Here is an 18,753-nt window from a genome sequence, read left to right as displayed (position 1 = left end):
CACCTCCCATTTGACAATAAAATGAATGGATCATGACTGGCCTCTGACCACACTCTAAAAAGAAATTAGCACATACTGTCATCAGCACAAAAGCTCCGAGGCTTGAGGAAACAAATGAACCTAAGGAGGGCTTTTACACAGATTTTGAACACTACCTGGCAGGTAGTAAATCGGTAATCTTCAGGTGTTACAAAGGCAGAGCCAAGAAGGAGGGGATTGGCAAGGTGGCAGTGAGGAAAGCAAACTCCAACCGAATTCTCCTTCTGATGAAATGTTAAGAACTAGACCAAACCAACACCTGTCCCACCAAAGAGGTAAGCACAAGATCTCAGAGCAACACCCTCAGTTGAAACACTGGCAACTCCATGAGAACTTCATTGTCAAGCAAGGGACCACAAAGGCACTTACTTTATCTGTGCCATGCAAGAGTAGATGATGACTGGCCTTATTTGATCTACCAGCTCGAATAGACCGTAAGATGTAGGAGCATTCAGCCCATCAGGTTTGTTTCACCATTCAAACAGATATGGCTTATCCAATAAGCCTCAACTCCATTTGCCTGCCTTTGCCCCAGACCCCTTTGATTTCCTTCTTGATTAAAAGATGCATTTCAGTCTTGAATCCAGGGGATCTGAATTTATGAATACTCATACTTAAGAATGTAGTCCCATGTAGGGGTGTAATTTTAAAGACCTGATATACGATCACTTCATATACTTACAAATAGCCACTCTCCTGCACTGTGTTCTACCTATAGCGTATAACTCAACTTGCAAATAGACGCCAGAATGGAACTCGTTTGCTACCTGGGGACTGCCTGTATGCTGAATAACCTGCTTTGACAGCCCTCTGCAATAAAGATACATTACCCCGAAAGAAGAAATTCCTCATCTCCATCTTAAATGGGTAGTCCTTTACTCATGTTCTGTCCTTTGGTTCAAGAATCTCCCACGAGGGGAAATATCTTATGTGTCTCAATAAAACATGGATGTGGAAAGGCAAGGCCTGATTAAGCATAGTCAACATGGCTTTGTGTATGGGAAATTGTGACTCACTAACTTGATTGAGTATTTTGAAGAAGTAATGAAGAAGGTTGATGAAGGTAGAGAGGTAGATGTTCTCTATATGGACTTCAGCAAAGCATTCAACAAGGCTCCTCCTGGTAGACTGGTTAGCATAGAAAGTAGGGAGAACTAGCCATTTGGATACAGAACTAGCTCGAAGGTAGAAAACAGAGGGTGGTGGTGGAGGGTTGCTTGTCAGTCTGCAGGCCTGTGACCAGTGGTGTGCCACAAGGAACGCTGCTGGGTCTGCTGCTTTTTGTCATTTATATAAATAATTTGGGTATGAACATAGGCGGTATGGTTCGTAAGTTTGCAGATGACACCAAAATTGGTGGTGTAGTGGACTGCCAAGAAGGTTACCTCAGAGTACAATGGGATCTTGATCGATGGGCCAATGGGCCGAGGAATGGCAGATGGAATTTAATGTTGTGAAACTTGAAAGGGTTCAGAAAAGATGTACAAGGATGTTGCCAGGGTTAGAGGGTTGAAGCTATAGGGAGAGGCAGGATAGACTGGGGCTATTTTCCCTGGAGCATCGGTAGCTGAGGGGTGACCTCATAGAAGTTTATGAATTCATGAGGAGCATGGATAGGGTAAATAGTTAAGGTCTTTTCCCTGAGGTTGGAGGAGTCCAAAACCAGACAGCATGGGCTTAAGGTGAGAGGGGAAAGATTTAAAAGGGATCAAAGGAGCAACATTTTCACACAGAGTGTGGTGCATGTATGGAATAAGCTGCCGGGGAAGTGGTGGAAGCTGGTACAATTACACCATTTAAAAGGAATCTGGATGGGTATATGAGTAGGAAGAGCTTAGAGGGATATGGGCCAAATGCTAGCAAATGGGATTAGGTTTATTTAGAATAGTTGGTCAGCATGGACGAGTTTCATGTTTCCGTGCTGTCTGTTTCTATGACTCTAAGCCTGTCTCTCATTCTTCTAAACTCCAATGTGTACAGGCCCAACCTAATCAATCTTTTGTCATAAGAACATCTCTACATATCCAGGAGGAAACTAGTGAATATTCTCTGGCCTACCTCCAATGCCAGTATGTCCTTCCTGGGAAAAGGAAGCAAAATCTTCTCAGTATTCTGGAAGTGGTCTAACTTGTGTCTTGTATAGTTTTAGAAAACCTCTTTATTTTTGTCTCTTAATTTCCTTTGAAATAAAAGCCAACAGTCCACTTGCTTATCTCCCACAGAACTAATTTTTTGTCATTTATATACAACGCCAAATCTCTCAATGCTGCAGAGTTCTGCAGTCTTTTCTCCATTTAAATAAAGTTTAACTGCTTTATTTTTCCAGCGAAAGTGCATGAACTAACATTTTCTCCCATTATTTTCTATCTACCAAGTTGTGCCCACTCAATGAATCTGTCTATGTACCCCTTGATGTCATTAACATCTAGAAGTCTATTGATCACTATTTGAACATAATAACTGCTGTCTGGGTTGGGAATGCCAAAGTTTCACTACCTGCTGAGTGAAGATATTCCTCAGTGACTTCCCCCTTACTCCAAGACTGTGCCCCCTGGTTCTAGATCAACCTCACCAGTGGAAACTTCCATCCTGTGTCTACCCTGCCTGGCCCTTTAAGTATTCGGTAATTTTCAATTAGACCACATCTCATTCTTCTAAACTCAACAGAATGCAATATTTCCTCATTGGACAATCCTGCCATCTCAGGAGTTAGTTTGGTGACCTTCTGCTGCACTCTGTCCATGAAAAGCGTGAGGACCAAACATGCAGGTTTTCTCCAATTGAGGCAAAGCATTTTTACTCCTGTACTGAAATCCTTTTACAATTGAGGCCAAACATACCATTCACCTTTCTAACTGCTTGCTGCATCAGCATGTTAGTTTTGTTCATATCAGATTGTCTTGGCGAGAATGCAGGAGTGATTTGCAAGAATGGCTGCAGGAATAAGTAACTTCAGTTATGAGGATAGATTGAAGAAGTTAGAACTGTACTCCTTGGAGACAAGAGGTTGAGAGAAGATTTGATAGTGGTTCTTCAAATCATAAGTGGCCTGGACAGAGTAGATTAAAATCAAGAGGACATAGATTTAGAATGTGGAAACAAAGCATGGGTGTTAAAAAAAAGATTTTTTTCATATAGTGAGCAGTTAGGGTATGGAATGCACTGCATGTAAATGTTTAATTGAGGCATTCAAGAAGCCATTGGATGAAGATTTGAACAGAAATGTATGCTGGGATATGGGATTAAAAAAGCAGGAGATTAACCCTAGATAATGCAGGCATTATAGCCTGGCCCTTTAAGTATTCTGTAATTTTCAATTAGATCACATCTCATTCTTCTAAACAAGAGAATGCAGGCCCAATCTCCTCAATATTTCCTCATTGGACAATCCTGCCATCTCAGGAGTTAGTTTGGTGGCCTTCTGCTGCACTCCCTCTATGATGGCCTGATGGCCTCTTTCTGCACTGTAAAAATTCTATGACCGAAACAAAGACACCCAAGTCCCTTTGGATAACAACATTTCCCAATCTCTGAACATGTTTAACATTAGATTTTAGATTTAGATTTTATTGTCACATGTACTCAAGTACAGGACATTGAAAAATGTATACTGTCACCACACACTGCGTCATCTTAGGACAAAGGTATATAGGAACAAAGTAGTAAAAGAAACAAAATTACAAAGTTAAGCATTACCTTCAGAGAATAAGTAGAAAATGAAGAAATAAAAGTAATGGTTAACATGATAGTCCTTCTTAATATAAACTAGAAAAATAAAGGAAAATAATAAATAACATATCATGTCTTTCCATTCCTCCTACCAAAGTGGATAATCTCACACTTATCCACATTATATTCCATTTGCCATAAAGTTACCCTATTACTCAATCTGTCCAAATCCGCTTGAAACTTCCCACACGGTTTTGTACCATTTGCAAATTTGAAAATATTACATTGGTCCCTGCATCTGATCACTGATGTAGGTTCTGAACAGCCTAAGCACTAATCCTTGCAGTACCCCAGTAGTCACAGCCTGCCAACCCGAGAATGATCCAATTCTTCCTAATCTCTGTTTTCTTTCAAATAACCAGTCCTCAAAACCATGTAAGCACATTACCCAAGTTCCATATGTTCCAAATTTTGTTCACTAACTTCCCATACTCAACTTCCCATACTCCCATACTCCCACTAATTTCCCAAAAATTTACCTTTTTGATAACCTTCTGAAAATCCAAACTTGCACTGGTTTCACGCAAATCCTCTGCTCCTAATATCCTCAAAAACTGTGACAGGTTCATCAAACATAAAGTCTAATTCATAAATCCATAGTGACTCTTCCCAAAGATAATTTCCCAATGTCCAGCTGTCAAATCCTTTGTAATACACATTAGTATTTTCCCTACTACTGTTATCAAGATACCAGTTATTCCAAATTTATTTCCTCACTCTTTTCTTAAATCAAGGAATTACTTTTGTAAACTTTCAACCTACAATTATCATTCCAGAATCTAGTTTTGAAAGATGATCACCAATCTGTTCCATTATCTCTGTAACCACCTCTTTTTTAATCACTCTAGAATGCAGATGATTGGGTTCAATGGGTCTGTCAACTTTCATGAATTTCCCCAACACTACGTTTTTGTAAATATTAATTTCCTTTAGTTCCTGATTTTCTGGTATCCCTGGGACCTCTATTATTTCTAGGAGGTTTCTTTTACCTTCCAAAGAAAAGACAGATACAGAGTAGTTATATAGCTTCTCTGCCATTCCCTAAAATAAATTCTCCTGTCTCTGCCTGTCATGGACTCACATGTGTCCTTGCACATATTTTCCCTTTCACATAACTATAGAAGTTATTCCAGTCTGCTCTGATACGTCTTGTCAGTTTCCACTCCATTTTCCCTGTCTTTTTATCAAGTTCTTGATCCTACTTCATTGAATTCTAAAATGCTCCCAATCCTCGGGCTTATTTCATTTTCTGGCAGTTTTATAAGCCTCCTCTGTTGATTCAATAGTATCTGTAACTTCCTTTGTTAGCCACAGCTGACTCACTCCTCTTGTTGGTTTGTATGCCTTAAAGGATGCATTAAGCATTTAAGTACTAGCCATTGTCTGTCTTTTATATATCTCAAAGGAATGTATGTTTGTTACAAGCCATGTATTACTTCTTAAAATACTAGCTGTTGCTTTTGTACCATTATATACTATACCATCCTCATATCTTTGGATTGTTTTTAATATATGGAAGATGATCCATTTCTCTTGAATATACTGAACAAGTTCCTCTTCATCTCAGTCCCAAATGGCCTATCTCTTATTTTGAGCGTGTATCCCCTAGTTTGAGACTCCCAGAAAAGGGAAGATATCCTTGTTGCATCTGCCCCAATGGAGCTGTGCAATCCTTTTATATGTTGTGTGTGATCATTCAAACCAAATCAAATCCTCAATGAAGACTGGGATCAAACAAGACTATGTCAACACACTAATCCTCTTCTCCACCTTTCCCATTGAAAAAACCCAGCTGTCTTTCAGTGAACTACCCACAGGCATGAAGTTAATATACTCAACAGACATGAAATTGTCCAGCTGATGCCATGTTCAATTCAAAACTAAAGTCACTCCAATCTCAGAGATTCAATGTGCAGCTGACACTTACAGGTGCATGTTCACTCAGAAATAGAGCTCCAAGTCAGTGTTGACTCCCTCTCCAAAGCAAATGAGAAATTGGACCATTGACTAAACATCTGGAAAAATAAATTCCCCCTCCAACCATCTCCCAAGCACAAATTCTCCCAGCATTCCTGAAGAGCGAAAGCAAGACTCCAGAAAATGAAGAGCATTTTCCATATTTTGTGAGTCTCTCATGAAAAAGGTAGAAACTGGTGATGGTGACTTTCATAAACTATGTGCTATCTCAGCCTTCAAAAAAAACATGTAGGTGCAGAATTTCAAACCTGAAACTACAATCAAGGTCTGGTGGGTAGCAGTGATCCTATAGTCCAATATGCTTTGGAGACTTGGATGGTCTACAAATGTCTCAGTGACATTACTGAGCCTGAGCTTTTCTCTGCAACAAATGATGTCATTAAGTATGAGTTGGGCAATGAAGTTGGCGGAGACACTAGATAGAAATTTTCAATTGCTGATTTGCCAGGCTGTTAAATGGCAGAGGGTTTGATGAGGCAATGTTGGTTTCAGGAAACTCCTGGCTAAGGTTGCAAACCCATTTGCAGCGTGCGACAGTACAGTGTTTTGTTATGTCCAGTATGTTGCATCCAGACATTGGTCAATGCCAAAGTCAAGGTAGAATGGCCTAAGGATGTGCTACCTTTTAATTTTCCCTTCTACTTTGTATGAAGCAACACTAGGTTCTTGCCTCACAGTGACAATAGGAATTAGGGGGAATTGAAAGCTTGAAAATCAATTCCCTGTTCTCACAACACTTTCCTTGATGACTCAGCATTAAGGAAAGTACTATTGACAAGGGATACTCAAGGTGCTCTAAATCTGGCAGGATCCTTGCTAGCCCAACAGCAGCAGCCTCTCTAAAATGAATATGCACAATACTGATGCATCAATCACATAAAGCCAGCCTCAGTAGGCAAGGTATGTCCAGTTTGTGCCTGACACCCAATTCCCAAAGCAGCTGTTCTACTTGGAGCTTAGTTGTGACTGCAGACTCCCGGGAGGACAGTGGAATTGTCTCATTTAAAGCATCCCTGAAGTAGTCAAACATATCCTCTGTGCAATGGGAATCCCAGACTGGCAAAGTATCAAATAAAGAAAGTTTATTGGGAAAGAAACCACACACAGACAGACGTTGCAGAGGGTAAGGCAAATTCTTGGAGAGATCTCACAGTACATCAAACGTCTTATCTGCTTAACCCTTCAAGCACCACCTGCCTTATAGGTCACAGTGTCTGCAGTTTGGACTTGTTATTTAATTATTGGAAGAATATCGAATTGGAGTGGAAGCAAGTCATTCCCAATGCACAGGGAATCAGACAAAAGTTGCATTCTTCAGCATATAGAGGTGAAACCTCAGCATTCACAGAGAAGTCAGTAATTATCTGCTGCAACAAAAACAGAAGTTGCTGGAAAAGCTCAGCAGGTCTGGCAGCATCTATGAAGAGAAACCAAAGTTAACATTTCAGGTCCTGTGACCCTTCCTCAGAACTGAGGAATTATCTGTTGACTTTACTGGATTTGGCAGCCATCAGAATTTCTGTGCCAGAATCAAAATGACTGTATTATTGGCTATTTCCCTATAGCTGCCAACAAATGCACTGTGAGATATGGTAATGAGATCTAAAGGACAGGACAAGTGCTGGCATTGATGATCTCAGGTGTCCAAGTGCTTTCTCCCTGCTCCTGTAAGACAGCATGCATGTTTGGATGCTGGGCATGATATTTTTCATCCTTGACCACGGGGTGCTACCTACAATTGAACAGCTTACTGGCTCAATTCTGCAAAAGAGTCACAGCAGACTCAAAATTTTAATGCTGTCTCTCTCTTGACAAATGCTGCTGGGCTTGCTGAGTTTCTTCAGCATTTTTTGCGTTGTCACCAGCTCACTCCCCCTTGTCAGCATCTGTGTGAACAATGGGCATTTAAATACACGAAGTGCAATGCCCTCGGAAGAGAGGGGAATAAAGTGGACAAATGGCACCAGTCCAAACCAGTTTACACAAGAGAACTATTGTCATAGAATCATCAGGTTAGCAGGAGACCATTCAACCCACTAATGTGATGCAGTACAAGTTTATAAATCTGAAGATGCAAGATCTTGGTCATACTGTGACATTCTTTGCTGAGTCATTAAGGAAAGTGTCATGAGAACAGGGAATAGATTTTCAAGCTTTCAATTCCTCCTAATTCCTGTTGTCACTGTGAGGCAAGAACCTAGTGTTGCTTCATACAAAATAGACAGGAAAATCAAAAGGTAACTCAACCTGAGGCCATTCTACTCTGGCTTTGGCATTGACCAATGTCTGGGTGGAACCTTCAGCAACAAAACACTGTAATGTCACACACTGCAAACGGGTTTCCAAACATAGCCAGGAGTTTCCTGAAACCAACACTGACTCTCTAAACCCTCTGTCATTTAACAGTGCGGCAAATCAGCAATTGAAAATTTCTATCTAGTGTCGCCGTCAACATCGTCGCCCAACTCACACTCAATGACATCATTTGTTGCTGAGAAAAGCTCAGGCTCAGCAATGTCACCCAGACATCACCAGAGACAGCCAGGGCAATGTTATGGACCAGAGAGACTGGGGCTGTCAAGAAATTGCAGATGTTCATGCAACAAGTCTCTGGATTGTAGAGCTCTGAAATTCGGGGGAGGTCTAAAACAACAGAGTGTTGAATACTATGTTTTTTTGGTTAAGTGTGAATTATGTCATGTTTAACAAAGCATTTCTCTCTGTGAGGCCTCAAGAGTCTTCTCACTGCATCTCACCAGAGTTGCCTTATTAGTACCTACTTCAAACCTATGGCAGCCCTCTAGTCTGATTCCATTCCACCCCTCATCATTGCCAAGATATCCCAGAGTATGCTTGCAACCTTGTGTTGGCACCATCTTTAAAAGATATTGTGTATCCAGCACTTCCTCACCGGAACTGCCCTTTAGTATGACTGACATTTGCTCTGGACATGATAGATGAGGAAAAATTGCACCTTGCTTTGTACTGTTGCCCTGGAGGTCTTTCTGAACAGGAAGGTGCTGAGGTAGAATATCCTCTTCCTCAGGATGGCAAAGAGCAGATGGCACCATCTTCTCTTTGATACCTCTCAACCTCTCTGTGTGATAGTTATCTCCTACCAAGGCTCACTTCCTAATACTGTCACTCCTGTCTGTACATCTTGCCTCACTCACTCTCTCCATCCTAATGCCACCATTAACATAGCATGTTCTCTGCACTGCCCATTCACTCTCTTGGTTCACTTCCCCAAATGCACCAAAAGTAAAACCTGTGTCACTCATTTTCACCTCGTTTAATACCTTCCCCTCTCTAATTCTAGCAGGAAAACATCCCTCATCGAGGCAGAAAGAGTCAAGAAAGCTGGTGGACTGCCCGACATTTGGTTCCGCACTGTTTACATGGAGAGGATGCTGACTCTGAGAACCCTGAGTGGCTGACTAATGGGGTCCAAGTTCTGGACTGGTACTGGATGTTGCCCATGACTTACTGTGACCTCCTGACTGAAGACTATCTTTCCAAATGTGACTGAGGACAACTGACAAGCATCTTGGCTTTGTGTCTGTGCTAATCAGCAAGACAATGCAGCAGCACTGGCAGCCTGGTATCCCTGGTTTAGAGGCATGGTGCTAAAAGACAAGGCAAGACAGACAAGCACCCAAGGTAGACTCAAAAGTGAGTGACTGCTAAGAAGACACATAGATCATAGAATTCCTAGGGTGCGGAAACAAGCCATTCGGCTCATTAAGTCCACACCAAACCTCCAAAGAACATCCCACCCAGACGCACAGCCTACACTATCCCTGCAACCCTTCATTTCCCATGGCCAATCCGCCTAACCTGCACATCTTTGGAAATGAACAGCCTGGAGATGCAGCCTGGTCCTGACTATGATGTAGGGATGTGTCTCCAGTGCAGACTGTCTTTGCTGAAACATTGCAACGATAAAAGCTGTTGTGGTCTGAGGTCTGCAGAACTGAAGAACAGTAGAACTGAAGAACTTAGTGTTGACCAGACATCCAGATTGGCCTCACTGGATATCTTGTGCCATTAACAAAATCGTTCAGACCCCAGTAAGATCCCTAGCAGTGAGAGAGAGAGAGAGAGAGAGAGAGAGAAAGAGAGAGAAATAGAGAGAAAGTGAGGCAGAGACATGGAGAGGGAAAGTGGTTTTATTCACGCTGAAAGACCATTTGGTTTGAGAAATATACTTGTATTTAGCATTCTTGCTTTGGAGGCAGCCCAAAGAAGGTTCATGAGGTTGATCCCAGGTATACAGAAACAGTCTCATGAATACAGAATGAGTAAGTTGGGCTTGCACTTACTGAGTTTAGAAGAATGAAAGCCAACCTTATTGAACTACATATGATTCTTAGACTACACGCAGGATAGATGTGGAAAGGTTGTTTCCATTCGTGGGAGAGTCAAGAACCCGAGGACAGAATGTCAGGATAAGGAATCACACATTTAAGACAAAGACGAGGAATTCTTTCTTCTCTGAGGGTAGTAAATCTGTGGAATTCTTTGCCATTGTTGAGTTGGAGTTTTTAAGTATATTCAGAGCTGACAGAAACATATATTTTACTCAGTGAGGAAACAAAGGAATATGGCAGAAAAATGGAGCTGAGCATTATCAAATCAACCATGATCTCAATGAAAGGAGGAGAAGGTTTGATGGGCTGAATGGCCCACTTCTGCTCCTATCTTATGGTCTTATTAGCTGGCTTGTTGTAGTCATGTGACATTCATGTTTACTATAAATGCCTGTGCGTGCAGCGCATGGTAGCCCCACATCTCTTGCCAAATGCTACAGATGGTTCCCGATATATTAATGTCCAAATTATGAACACATGCACTTATTAACGAGGTGTATCATTAATCGTACAAATGTTTCCTTCTACTTACAAGTTGCTATTTTATCATCCTGACCTGTGTTCTGACTTGCCCGCAAATCAACTTGTAAATGTACTCAAGAATGGAACCCATTCGTAACCCAGCGATTGTAACTATCAGCTGAAAATGTGTGGATCTTCAGAGCTAAGAGGCAGCCAGCTATTGCAAAAGTAACAATCTGCAATTTTGGGGTTCCTGGGTGAGTCGAATGGCAGAGCAGGTTTTTTTCTTTCAATTGCAAAGCTATGGCACAACTACAGAACTATCTTTTTTAAAGCTGAGTAAAAAAAGAGTTGAAACCATGCTATCAGGGCTGAGGAAAGATTGCAACAAGCTGTGTTTCAGCCTAGATCTTACTGAGAAGAAGCAAAGTCAGACATAGCAGGTTTTTAAAGCTTTGAAGATGCATTTCGAACTGTGTGTTAAATATCACACATGGAATGGCATGTGTTCAACATCAGACCGCAGGGGGCAGTGAGACTTCTGATCAGTGCGTGACCTCACGGATACATCTCGCCAAGTCCTAGAAATCTGGACATCTGAAAAGTGATCTCAGAGATAGGACTGCCTGAGGCATAAGAGATTCATGCTGAAAAAGGATAAACTTTCTCTTAAAAAATCTATCAATATGTACAGAAGCTCCTTGACTAGTATGCTCTAGCTGATGATTGAGATTGTTAATGGAGGCTTTGTATTATGTTGAGACACATTCCAGGCCAAATGAATTTTTTAATTGAGAAAAATGAAGAAATATATACAGAAGTCAACAGAATGATAAAGTCCAGAGAGTGAGATGTAAATATTGCAGAGGACACAACACAAGTATGAAGGGAGCATATCTAACTGGAAGAAATCGAATCACTTTGCATACATGTACTTGGCTAGAAAAAGGAAGAAAATAAGTCTTTTAAAGAAATGGCTGTTGGAAAGATGGCAGCTAATGAATCACTCCACACTGTCCAATAGACTGATGTTCTCAGATGTAAATGCAATAAATGGTTTCATGACCATTAGAATGAAGACTGCAGAAGGAGGATATCATGGGAATGTGAAGAGGTAGTTTAAATCTGAGATAGATGTATTTTTGTTAACAAAGGTATGAAGGGATGTGGGCTAAAAGTACATGCAGTTAGGCCACAGACCAGCCCTAATCTCAGAATGGAGGAACAGGTTTGAGGGGATGAATGGCCTACTCCTGTCCCAATGTTAAAAACTGTCAGATATACACTGGTCCTTCGTGCAGCATTAATGAACTTCATAGACCTGTGAGTAGTTCCTCAAGATGAAGACCCAAAAGTGAAGCCTTTGAAAGTGAGGCTATATGATAAAGTGATCTTCATGCCAAGAGGACAGATGTTACTGACAGCCCAATGTAATGGGAAGAATGACAATCTGGAGCTCTATATAGTGGCAATACACAAAATCAAATCACCTCAGTTGAAGCAGATTTAAAACATGGTCCAATATCCGAAATTTGTCAGAAAAGGTTTGAAGTGTCAAACAGCTCCTAGAAGATTACAAAGATGCTTTCAGAGATGTCATGTCTTCCTACTGAATGCCATCTTGATGTGCGACAGACCAACAAGGACCTGACAAATAGAATTCCAACTGCCCCCTCCTGTCCAAACTGAAAGACGAGATGGAGGAACTTGAAAAGAATGGAATAATCAAAAAAAAAGTTACAACTAGATTAGCAGCATGGTAGCAGTGAAAAAACTGGAAAACAGAGTATGCTTGGAACCAAAAGGTCTCAAAGAAACTTTGAAGAGATCTAATTTCTGAATGCCAATCATTGAAATAAATGTTGCCTCACCTGCAAAGACAAGGTCTTCATAGCCTTTGATGTGAAAGAAGGCTACTGGAAAACAAAGCTTAATGAAAGCAGCAATCTTCTTACTATGTTATGGAGACCATTTGGGAGGTACAGAATTTGTACACACTATTTCACATTTCTACTTCTCCAGAAGAGTATTGCAGACAGTCCGGCATAATGATTCCCTGAGTGGAACCCAGTTTTGATCTGCTGGTTTTATTGCTATTCATTCACAGGATGTGGCCATTGCTTGCCAGACTAGTATTTATTGCCCATCCTTAATTACCCAGAAGGGCAGTTAAGTGTCAACTATCAACTGGTCTAACTCCTAGTAGTCAAAGTCAGAAGTCACCTGACACCAGGCTATAGTCCAACAGGTTTATTTGAAATCACAAACTTTCAGAGCACTGCTCCTTCATCAGGTGAAATCCTCACCTGAATCTACCTAACCTACATATTCCTGGACACGATGGGCAATTCAGCATCGTCAATCCACCTAACCTACACATGGTTAGAGTCACATGGAAGCCAGACCATATAAGCATGGCTGCTTCCTTCCTTAAACGATATTAGTGAATCGGATGGTTGTGAAGGAAGTGGGTTGTGTAGATGTGCAGGCACAATGGTAGAATTGCAGAACATGATCAGAATCTAGCACGTCAGTTTACAGAGAGCTTGTCAAGTGAACCCGAAGCTGAACAAGTAAAAGACACAATTGAAGTCAAGTTGGTAAGTCGGGTACTGACAGCAAAGAGACTTTGCCTGAATCCTGACAAAGTGAAAGCAAGAAAGGCAGCAACCAACAGATATGAAAGCAGTGCAATGATTCATTGGATTTGTGAACTGTTGAGTAAAAGTTTTGCTTAATTTGTCAACACAGTGTGAATATCTACCTATGCCTGCTGCTAAAAAGTATAGTGGTTTGGAACACATATCAGGAAGTAGCTTTCACAACTAGTGATGATAATGCCAATTATGCTGAGTTAATATTGATAGGGCAGCATGGCGGCTCAGGGTTAGCACTGCTGCCTCACAGCACCAGGGACCCGGGTTCAATTCCACCCCAGGTGTGGAGTTTGCACATTTGCCCTATATGTGCATGGATTTCCTCTGGGTGTTCTGATTTACGCCACAGTCCAAAATGTGTAGGTTAGGTGGATTGGCGATGCTGAATTGCCCATAGTGTCCAGGCATATGTAGGTTAGGTAGATTCAGGTGAGGATTTCACCTGATTAAGGAGCAGTGCTCTAAAAGTTTGTGATTTCAAATAAACCTGTTGGACTATAGCCTGGTGTCAGGTGACTTCTGACTTTGACTACTAGGAGTTAGACCAGTTGATATCAATGATTACCTGTGAGAGTGCAAAATGTCTGAAAGCACATTTCAGTCATGACAGCACTTTAAACATTGTGATAAGAAACAATGGTTCACAATTCACAAGTGAAGAATTCACGCACTTCATTAAGGGTTTGAAAATTCAACACCATTCATCATCTCCATATTATTCCAGTCAAGTCAAAACACAAAGGTGGCAGGGAAAATTGCCAAAAGAAATCATCAATAAATGAAACAAAAGCCAATCCTTGATCAGAGAAATAAATGTATTTGGAAAGGAAAGTCTTAGACAAGGAAGGTCTTCCAGTACAAAGACTAAATATCACGCTGCACCCAAACCACACATCCAATAACAAAAAGTCTACTGAATCCAGAAATAATAACAGGCATGAATGATAAAATCAAAGTGAAATAACTGAATGGCAAATTTCACAGTTATAAAACTGCCAAGTCATTACCAAAGCTGAGCTATGGAAGGCTAGTCAGAGTGCAAACATTCACTGTTCTCATCATGGGTCAGCCCATGTGACAATTTTGAACCTGTGCTGAGCAGTTGTGACCTCAACCTGGCGAACAACCAGATATATTATTGCAAGCACAGACACCATGTACAACTACAGAAGCAGTGCCTCGTTGTTGACAGGAGAACAGGAAGATGTGATCTAGATGTGACAGTAAGCCCATCGGTCTAGAGGTCCACTGCTCCCCAGCAATGGAAATGATCTGAAACGGTTACCATGGTAACAGCATCCCATGAAAGTCTTCCCAGAGAAGAAACACCATCCTGGGAACAAGCAGTGCCAACAAGAATGCGCACGTGTACCATTAAATGACCTGTATGATTTAAAGACTTTCACTGAATCAAATAATTGTTACAGTGTAGCAGGCCATTCAGCCCAACATGTCAACAAAGCTTTCTGACCACATTGACTTACTGCCAAACTTCACTCTTCTCCCCACAACCCTGCACACTGCTTCTATTTATATAATCCTCTAATAACTTCTTGAATGCTTTAACTGAACTTACTCCAAATTTTCAGACAGCACATTGCAGACTATTTGCTTTGTGACAGGTTTCTCTCACCTTTCCTTTTCTTCTTTGTGGGGACAGTTTCTTTTTGCCTACCTATTCTAATCTATCCAGACCCCTCGTGGACTTGAAAAGTTCTGTCAAATATTCCGTCAGCTTTCTCCTCTTCAAAGAAAATGTCCTAAATTCTCCAAACGACCCTAATAAATAGATTGTCATCCCTGGAACCATTCTCATAAACCTCTTTCTTCATTTATTAAAATATTTCCTCAATTGTGGCATCCTGAATTGTCCACAACATTCCAGCTGAGGTCTGACCAGTTTCTTTTATAAGTTCATATAGCTTCCCTGATTGTACTCTCATATCCCAATTAAGTATGGCATCCTTGATTAACAGCTCTCCCTGTATCTGTCCTCCCACTTTTAATGACCCTCTACCTCTGTGTATATTTTAGAGTGCTACCTTTCATTTTAAACTGCCTTAGCACTTTCTATCGACATGTATCACCAAACATTTGTCTGCCCTGAATTTCACCTGCAATATATCAACCCACTCCATGAACTTATCAATGCCCTTTTTTTGACAAATTTGACATTGTCCTCTTCTCAGCTTAAAGTTCTCCCAAGTTTTGTGTCATCCATAAACTTTGAAACTATACCAAGAACACCAAAATCTAGATCATTCAGATATATATTGGAAAAGCATGAATCACCATATCAATCACTGGTGAACTCCACTATAAAACTTCCTTCAGTTTGAAAAATACTCACTAACCATTATTCTGTCTTACATCTCTCAACCAATTTTGTATTTGACATTGCTACTTTTTTTTGCCTCAAGTCTGTTATGCAGCACTGTATTGAACACCTTTTGGAAGTTCATGTAAGTCATATCAATAGCCTTCCCCTCATCAGCGCTCTGTTCGTTTTTTTTTAAAAACTCAAGCATGTTAGAAAATTTTCCCTTAAAGTGATGTCAATTCTTCTAAATTAATCCACATTTTTCCATTTATGACTATTAATTCTAGCCTAAATAATTGTTTCCAGAAAATCTCCAGAAGTTAAATTAATATCTTTGTAATTACTGGGCTTACCTTCACAACTTTTTTGAGCAAGGCTGTACCATTTGTAAAGCACCAAATTCAAAGAAGAGTAAAAGATTGTGACCAATGCCTCGACAATTTCCGCTTTCACTTCCTGAAAATTTTTGGAAGCCTCTCTATGTGGCACATTTGAACATGTCTCCTGGTTCCTTATCAAATTTAAGTACCAACCACTTTTCATCTAGTGTCTGAGTTTCCTCCTGTCATCTTGGTCTGGGCAGCATCAGCCTCATGGGTAAAGGCAGATGCAACACATTAATTTCACAACTCAACCAAATGTTAATCTCCTTTTTTTGGTTCCTAATTAGCCCCTACTCCTCTTCTTCCCATCCTTTTACTATTAATCTGCTTCTTGAAGGCTTTCCATCTACTGTGGTAGATGGAAGTGGAACTTTGTAGAGATTAATTAGATTTTCATTGTTTGCCATGTATTTTGAGTAACCTGTAAATCCAAATAATAATACACGCATGTGTTTTGTCTTTTTTTAATTGGAAGAAATGTTATTGCACTTCATGTGAGTATTGGCTTGCCGTAGTCATACGACCTCTAGCTCTGTTGTAAGTGGGCTGTGTGCACAGTCTCTGGCAGCCATTGAATTCACATCGATGGAAACTGTCTACTTGTTGCCTTGTGTGCAATTGCTATCTAGAAGCTCAAAGGAAAGACTTAACTGGCAACGAAAATAGACTGAGGAAAACTGTGCTCTATATTACGACAATCTCAGTGTTGCTTCACATGACCACTGGAATTCATGAATTCCCAATATGCGAAGGTAAACTCCGGAATATCAAGCCATTTCAAAAAAAGATGCAATAACTGCACTTAAAAGTTATTGACGATTATATCTGACAATTCAAAAGGCACTGGTCTGTTAGTATCACTGACAGGAGGGAAGCAGATCCTGTCTGATAACTTTCCTGTGATCTGATTAGCCGCTTTTCAAAATGTGCCAGTCAGCAAAGCTCTAAGGATGCTGCCAGCTACCTTGAAAAGTCACATCGGCTTTTTTGCTGGCCACTTGTTAGAAACCAACATGTTGAAGCTGGCGTCTGTGTGCCGAGGCGGCTGCAGCTCCCTCGGATCGGCTTGCAGGCTACCTCCAAGCCGGATACAAACAGGAGCAATACAACTTCCAGGCTCATTGTCTGGATATCCGATCGGGCTGAGAAAACAAGAGACGCTTCAAAAAGCCTTAGAATAATTAAAGGCGCGTTCTCCTATATATAAATGCATCCGTGTTCAGTGGTCAAATGTGAGGAACTACTAACACACTGGAATGAATGGGTTGAACCCCAAGTGACTCGTTATTTGAACATTTCTAAACTTTGATTTTTTTTAAAAAAATGAACACAGGGTATAAATTATTAATAGCTGGACTATATTAGCGGTTGGGATCTGGGTTATCAGCTGATTTGGTAAAATGAAGCGATTTCCGAGACACATAAATATAAAGTTTGCTAAGGTTAACCGTCATCGTTAGGTTTGTGCTAATTGCAACTGGTCTCTTTCCGATTCCGGTGATCTTCAGAATGAGATAAAAGGCACATTCACGAAGTCACTTCCTTGAGATGTAGTAACACTCATTTCCCTGAGGAGTCTCCAACCCTGAGGAATGTCAGAAAGCCGGAGGAACAGTCATACTACACGAGGCAATGCTGGGGTGAGGGCGGGTGAAGAGTGTGTGTGTGTGTGTGAAGGAGAGAGATGGACAATGATGGTTCAAACATACAACTCCGCCTTAAAACAGAAAACATCCAGCCGCCGAACACGTTTATCCCCATTGGCCCGACAGGGAATAATAAATCATTCCAAATTCCCCCCTTCTGCACAAAACTGCTCAGGAAAGAGGCAGTCACCAAATCATCGGAGAAAGAAAGAGCTTGTCCGGTCTGTAAACATCCTTCCAGACACAGGTCTTTTCACACTTAGAAACTGAATCATTAGAAACACTGTTCTGAGACATTAATATATGAGTACGTCTTTGTTTAACATTTAAAAATAAAAAAAATTAAACATGTTTCCCCCAAGCAATCGTACGCACGATGGAGAAGCTGCAGAAACGTGTTGTTACTTTAGTAATTTATGGAGATCCCAGTGTGTGTGTGCCCTATCGGAACGTCAGACTATTCAAATGTAATATTCAAACAGGAATATTTCCAGAACAGGAAAAGAAGTCTTGCAAACTTACCTCCACGCTGAAGGGCTGGTCTTCCCCGCAAACCGAACAAATAATCCACAGCAAGGTTTGCAAGTAAAACACACCGGAATGTATGAATGCAAGTTGGCTTCCTTTGTACAGTGTGGCTAAAGGCTTTGTGAACCCGTTTGCCATCTTTCAGAGCAGGGGCCGCTCATTTGTGTGTGACTGGAGGCAGAGCGAGACTGTGAATCAAAGAGAGCAGCCAGGGAGCTGTATGGAGCTCGAGTGCTCTGGGCTGCAGATCGCTCCTGAGCAATTTCACTGGCTCCAACCACACAACTCGGAGTGTAACAGTCCAGGGAACGTCCAGCGAGCCTGCGCACTGACTATCAAACGACCCTCCACCACTGGAACAGTCCTCTCTCAGTACTGTACTGAATCACGGCGAAAACCCAGCGAGCAGAGCTTGACACAGGCACTCTTCATTCATTATGCAGACATTGTATTTATCTGTCTCTTGGCAGGGAAGATAGACAAAGTGTAATTAGTTTAAACGTAATGTTTCTCCCCTGTGCTCTGGTGGCTACCTTCTGTTAGTAAGACAGCTGCAATGCCGAAGTTATTCCTGGCAGTGTTTTATTTTGATATCAGTAATGACTTATGAGAAATTTCTTTTTTTAAAAAAAGAACACTCAC

General features: G+C 41.0%; 1 protein-coding gene across 2 annotated transcripts in view; it reads right to left on the bottom strand.

Moving 5' to 3' along the window:
• The window catches only part of LOC140477070 (matrix metalloproteinase-16-like), a 255,528-nt gene extending 237,107 nt beyond the window's left edge, over positions 1-18,421 (bottom strand). Inside the window, exon 1 of one of the 2 annotated variants that reach the window (XM_072570289.1) lies at positions 18,106-18,421. In XM_072570289.1, the coding sequence (XP_072426390.1) occupies positions 18,106-18,249 (144 nt within the window). In that variant the 5' untranslated portion in view covers positions 18,250-18,421. The remainder of the gene's footprint in view (positions 1-18,105) is intronic. The other variant, XM_072570290.1, reaches the window with a different exon arrangement.
• Positions 18,422-18,753: the final 332 nt, after the last annotated feature.

Source organism: Chiloscyllium punctatum, chromosome 5 (assembly GCF_047496795.1).
Source record: "Chiloscyllium punctatum isolate Juve2018m chromosome 5, sChiPun1.3, whole genome shotgun sequence".
Lineage (NCBI taxonomy): Eukaryota > Metazoa > Chordata > Chondrichthyes > Orectolobiformes > Hemiscylliidae > Chiloscyllium > Chiloscyllium punctatum.
The sequence above is the reverse complement of the archived record's forward strand: the minus strand, read 5'-3'. Positions and strand labels throughout refer to the sequence as shown.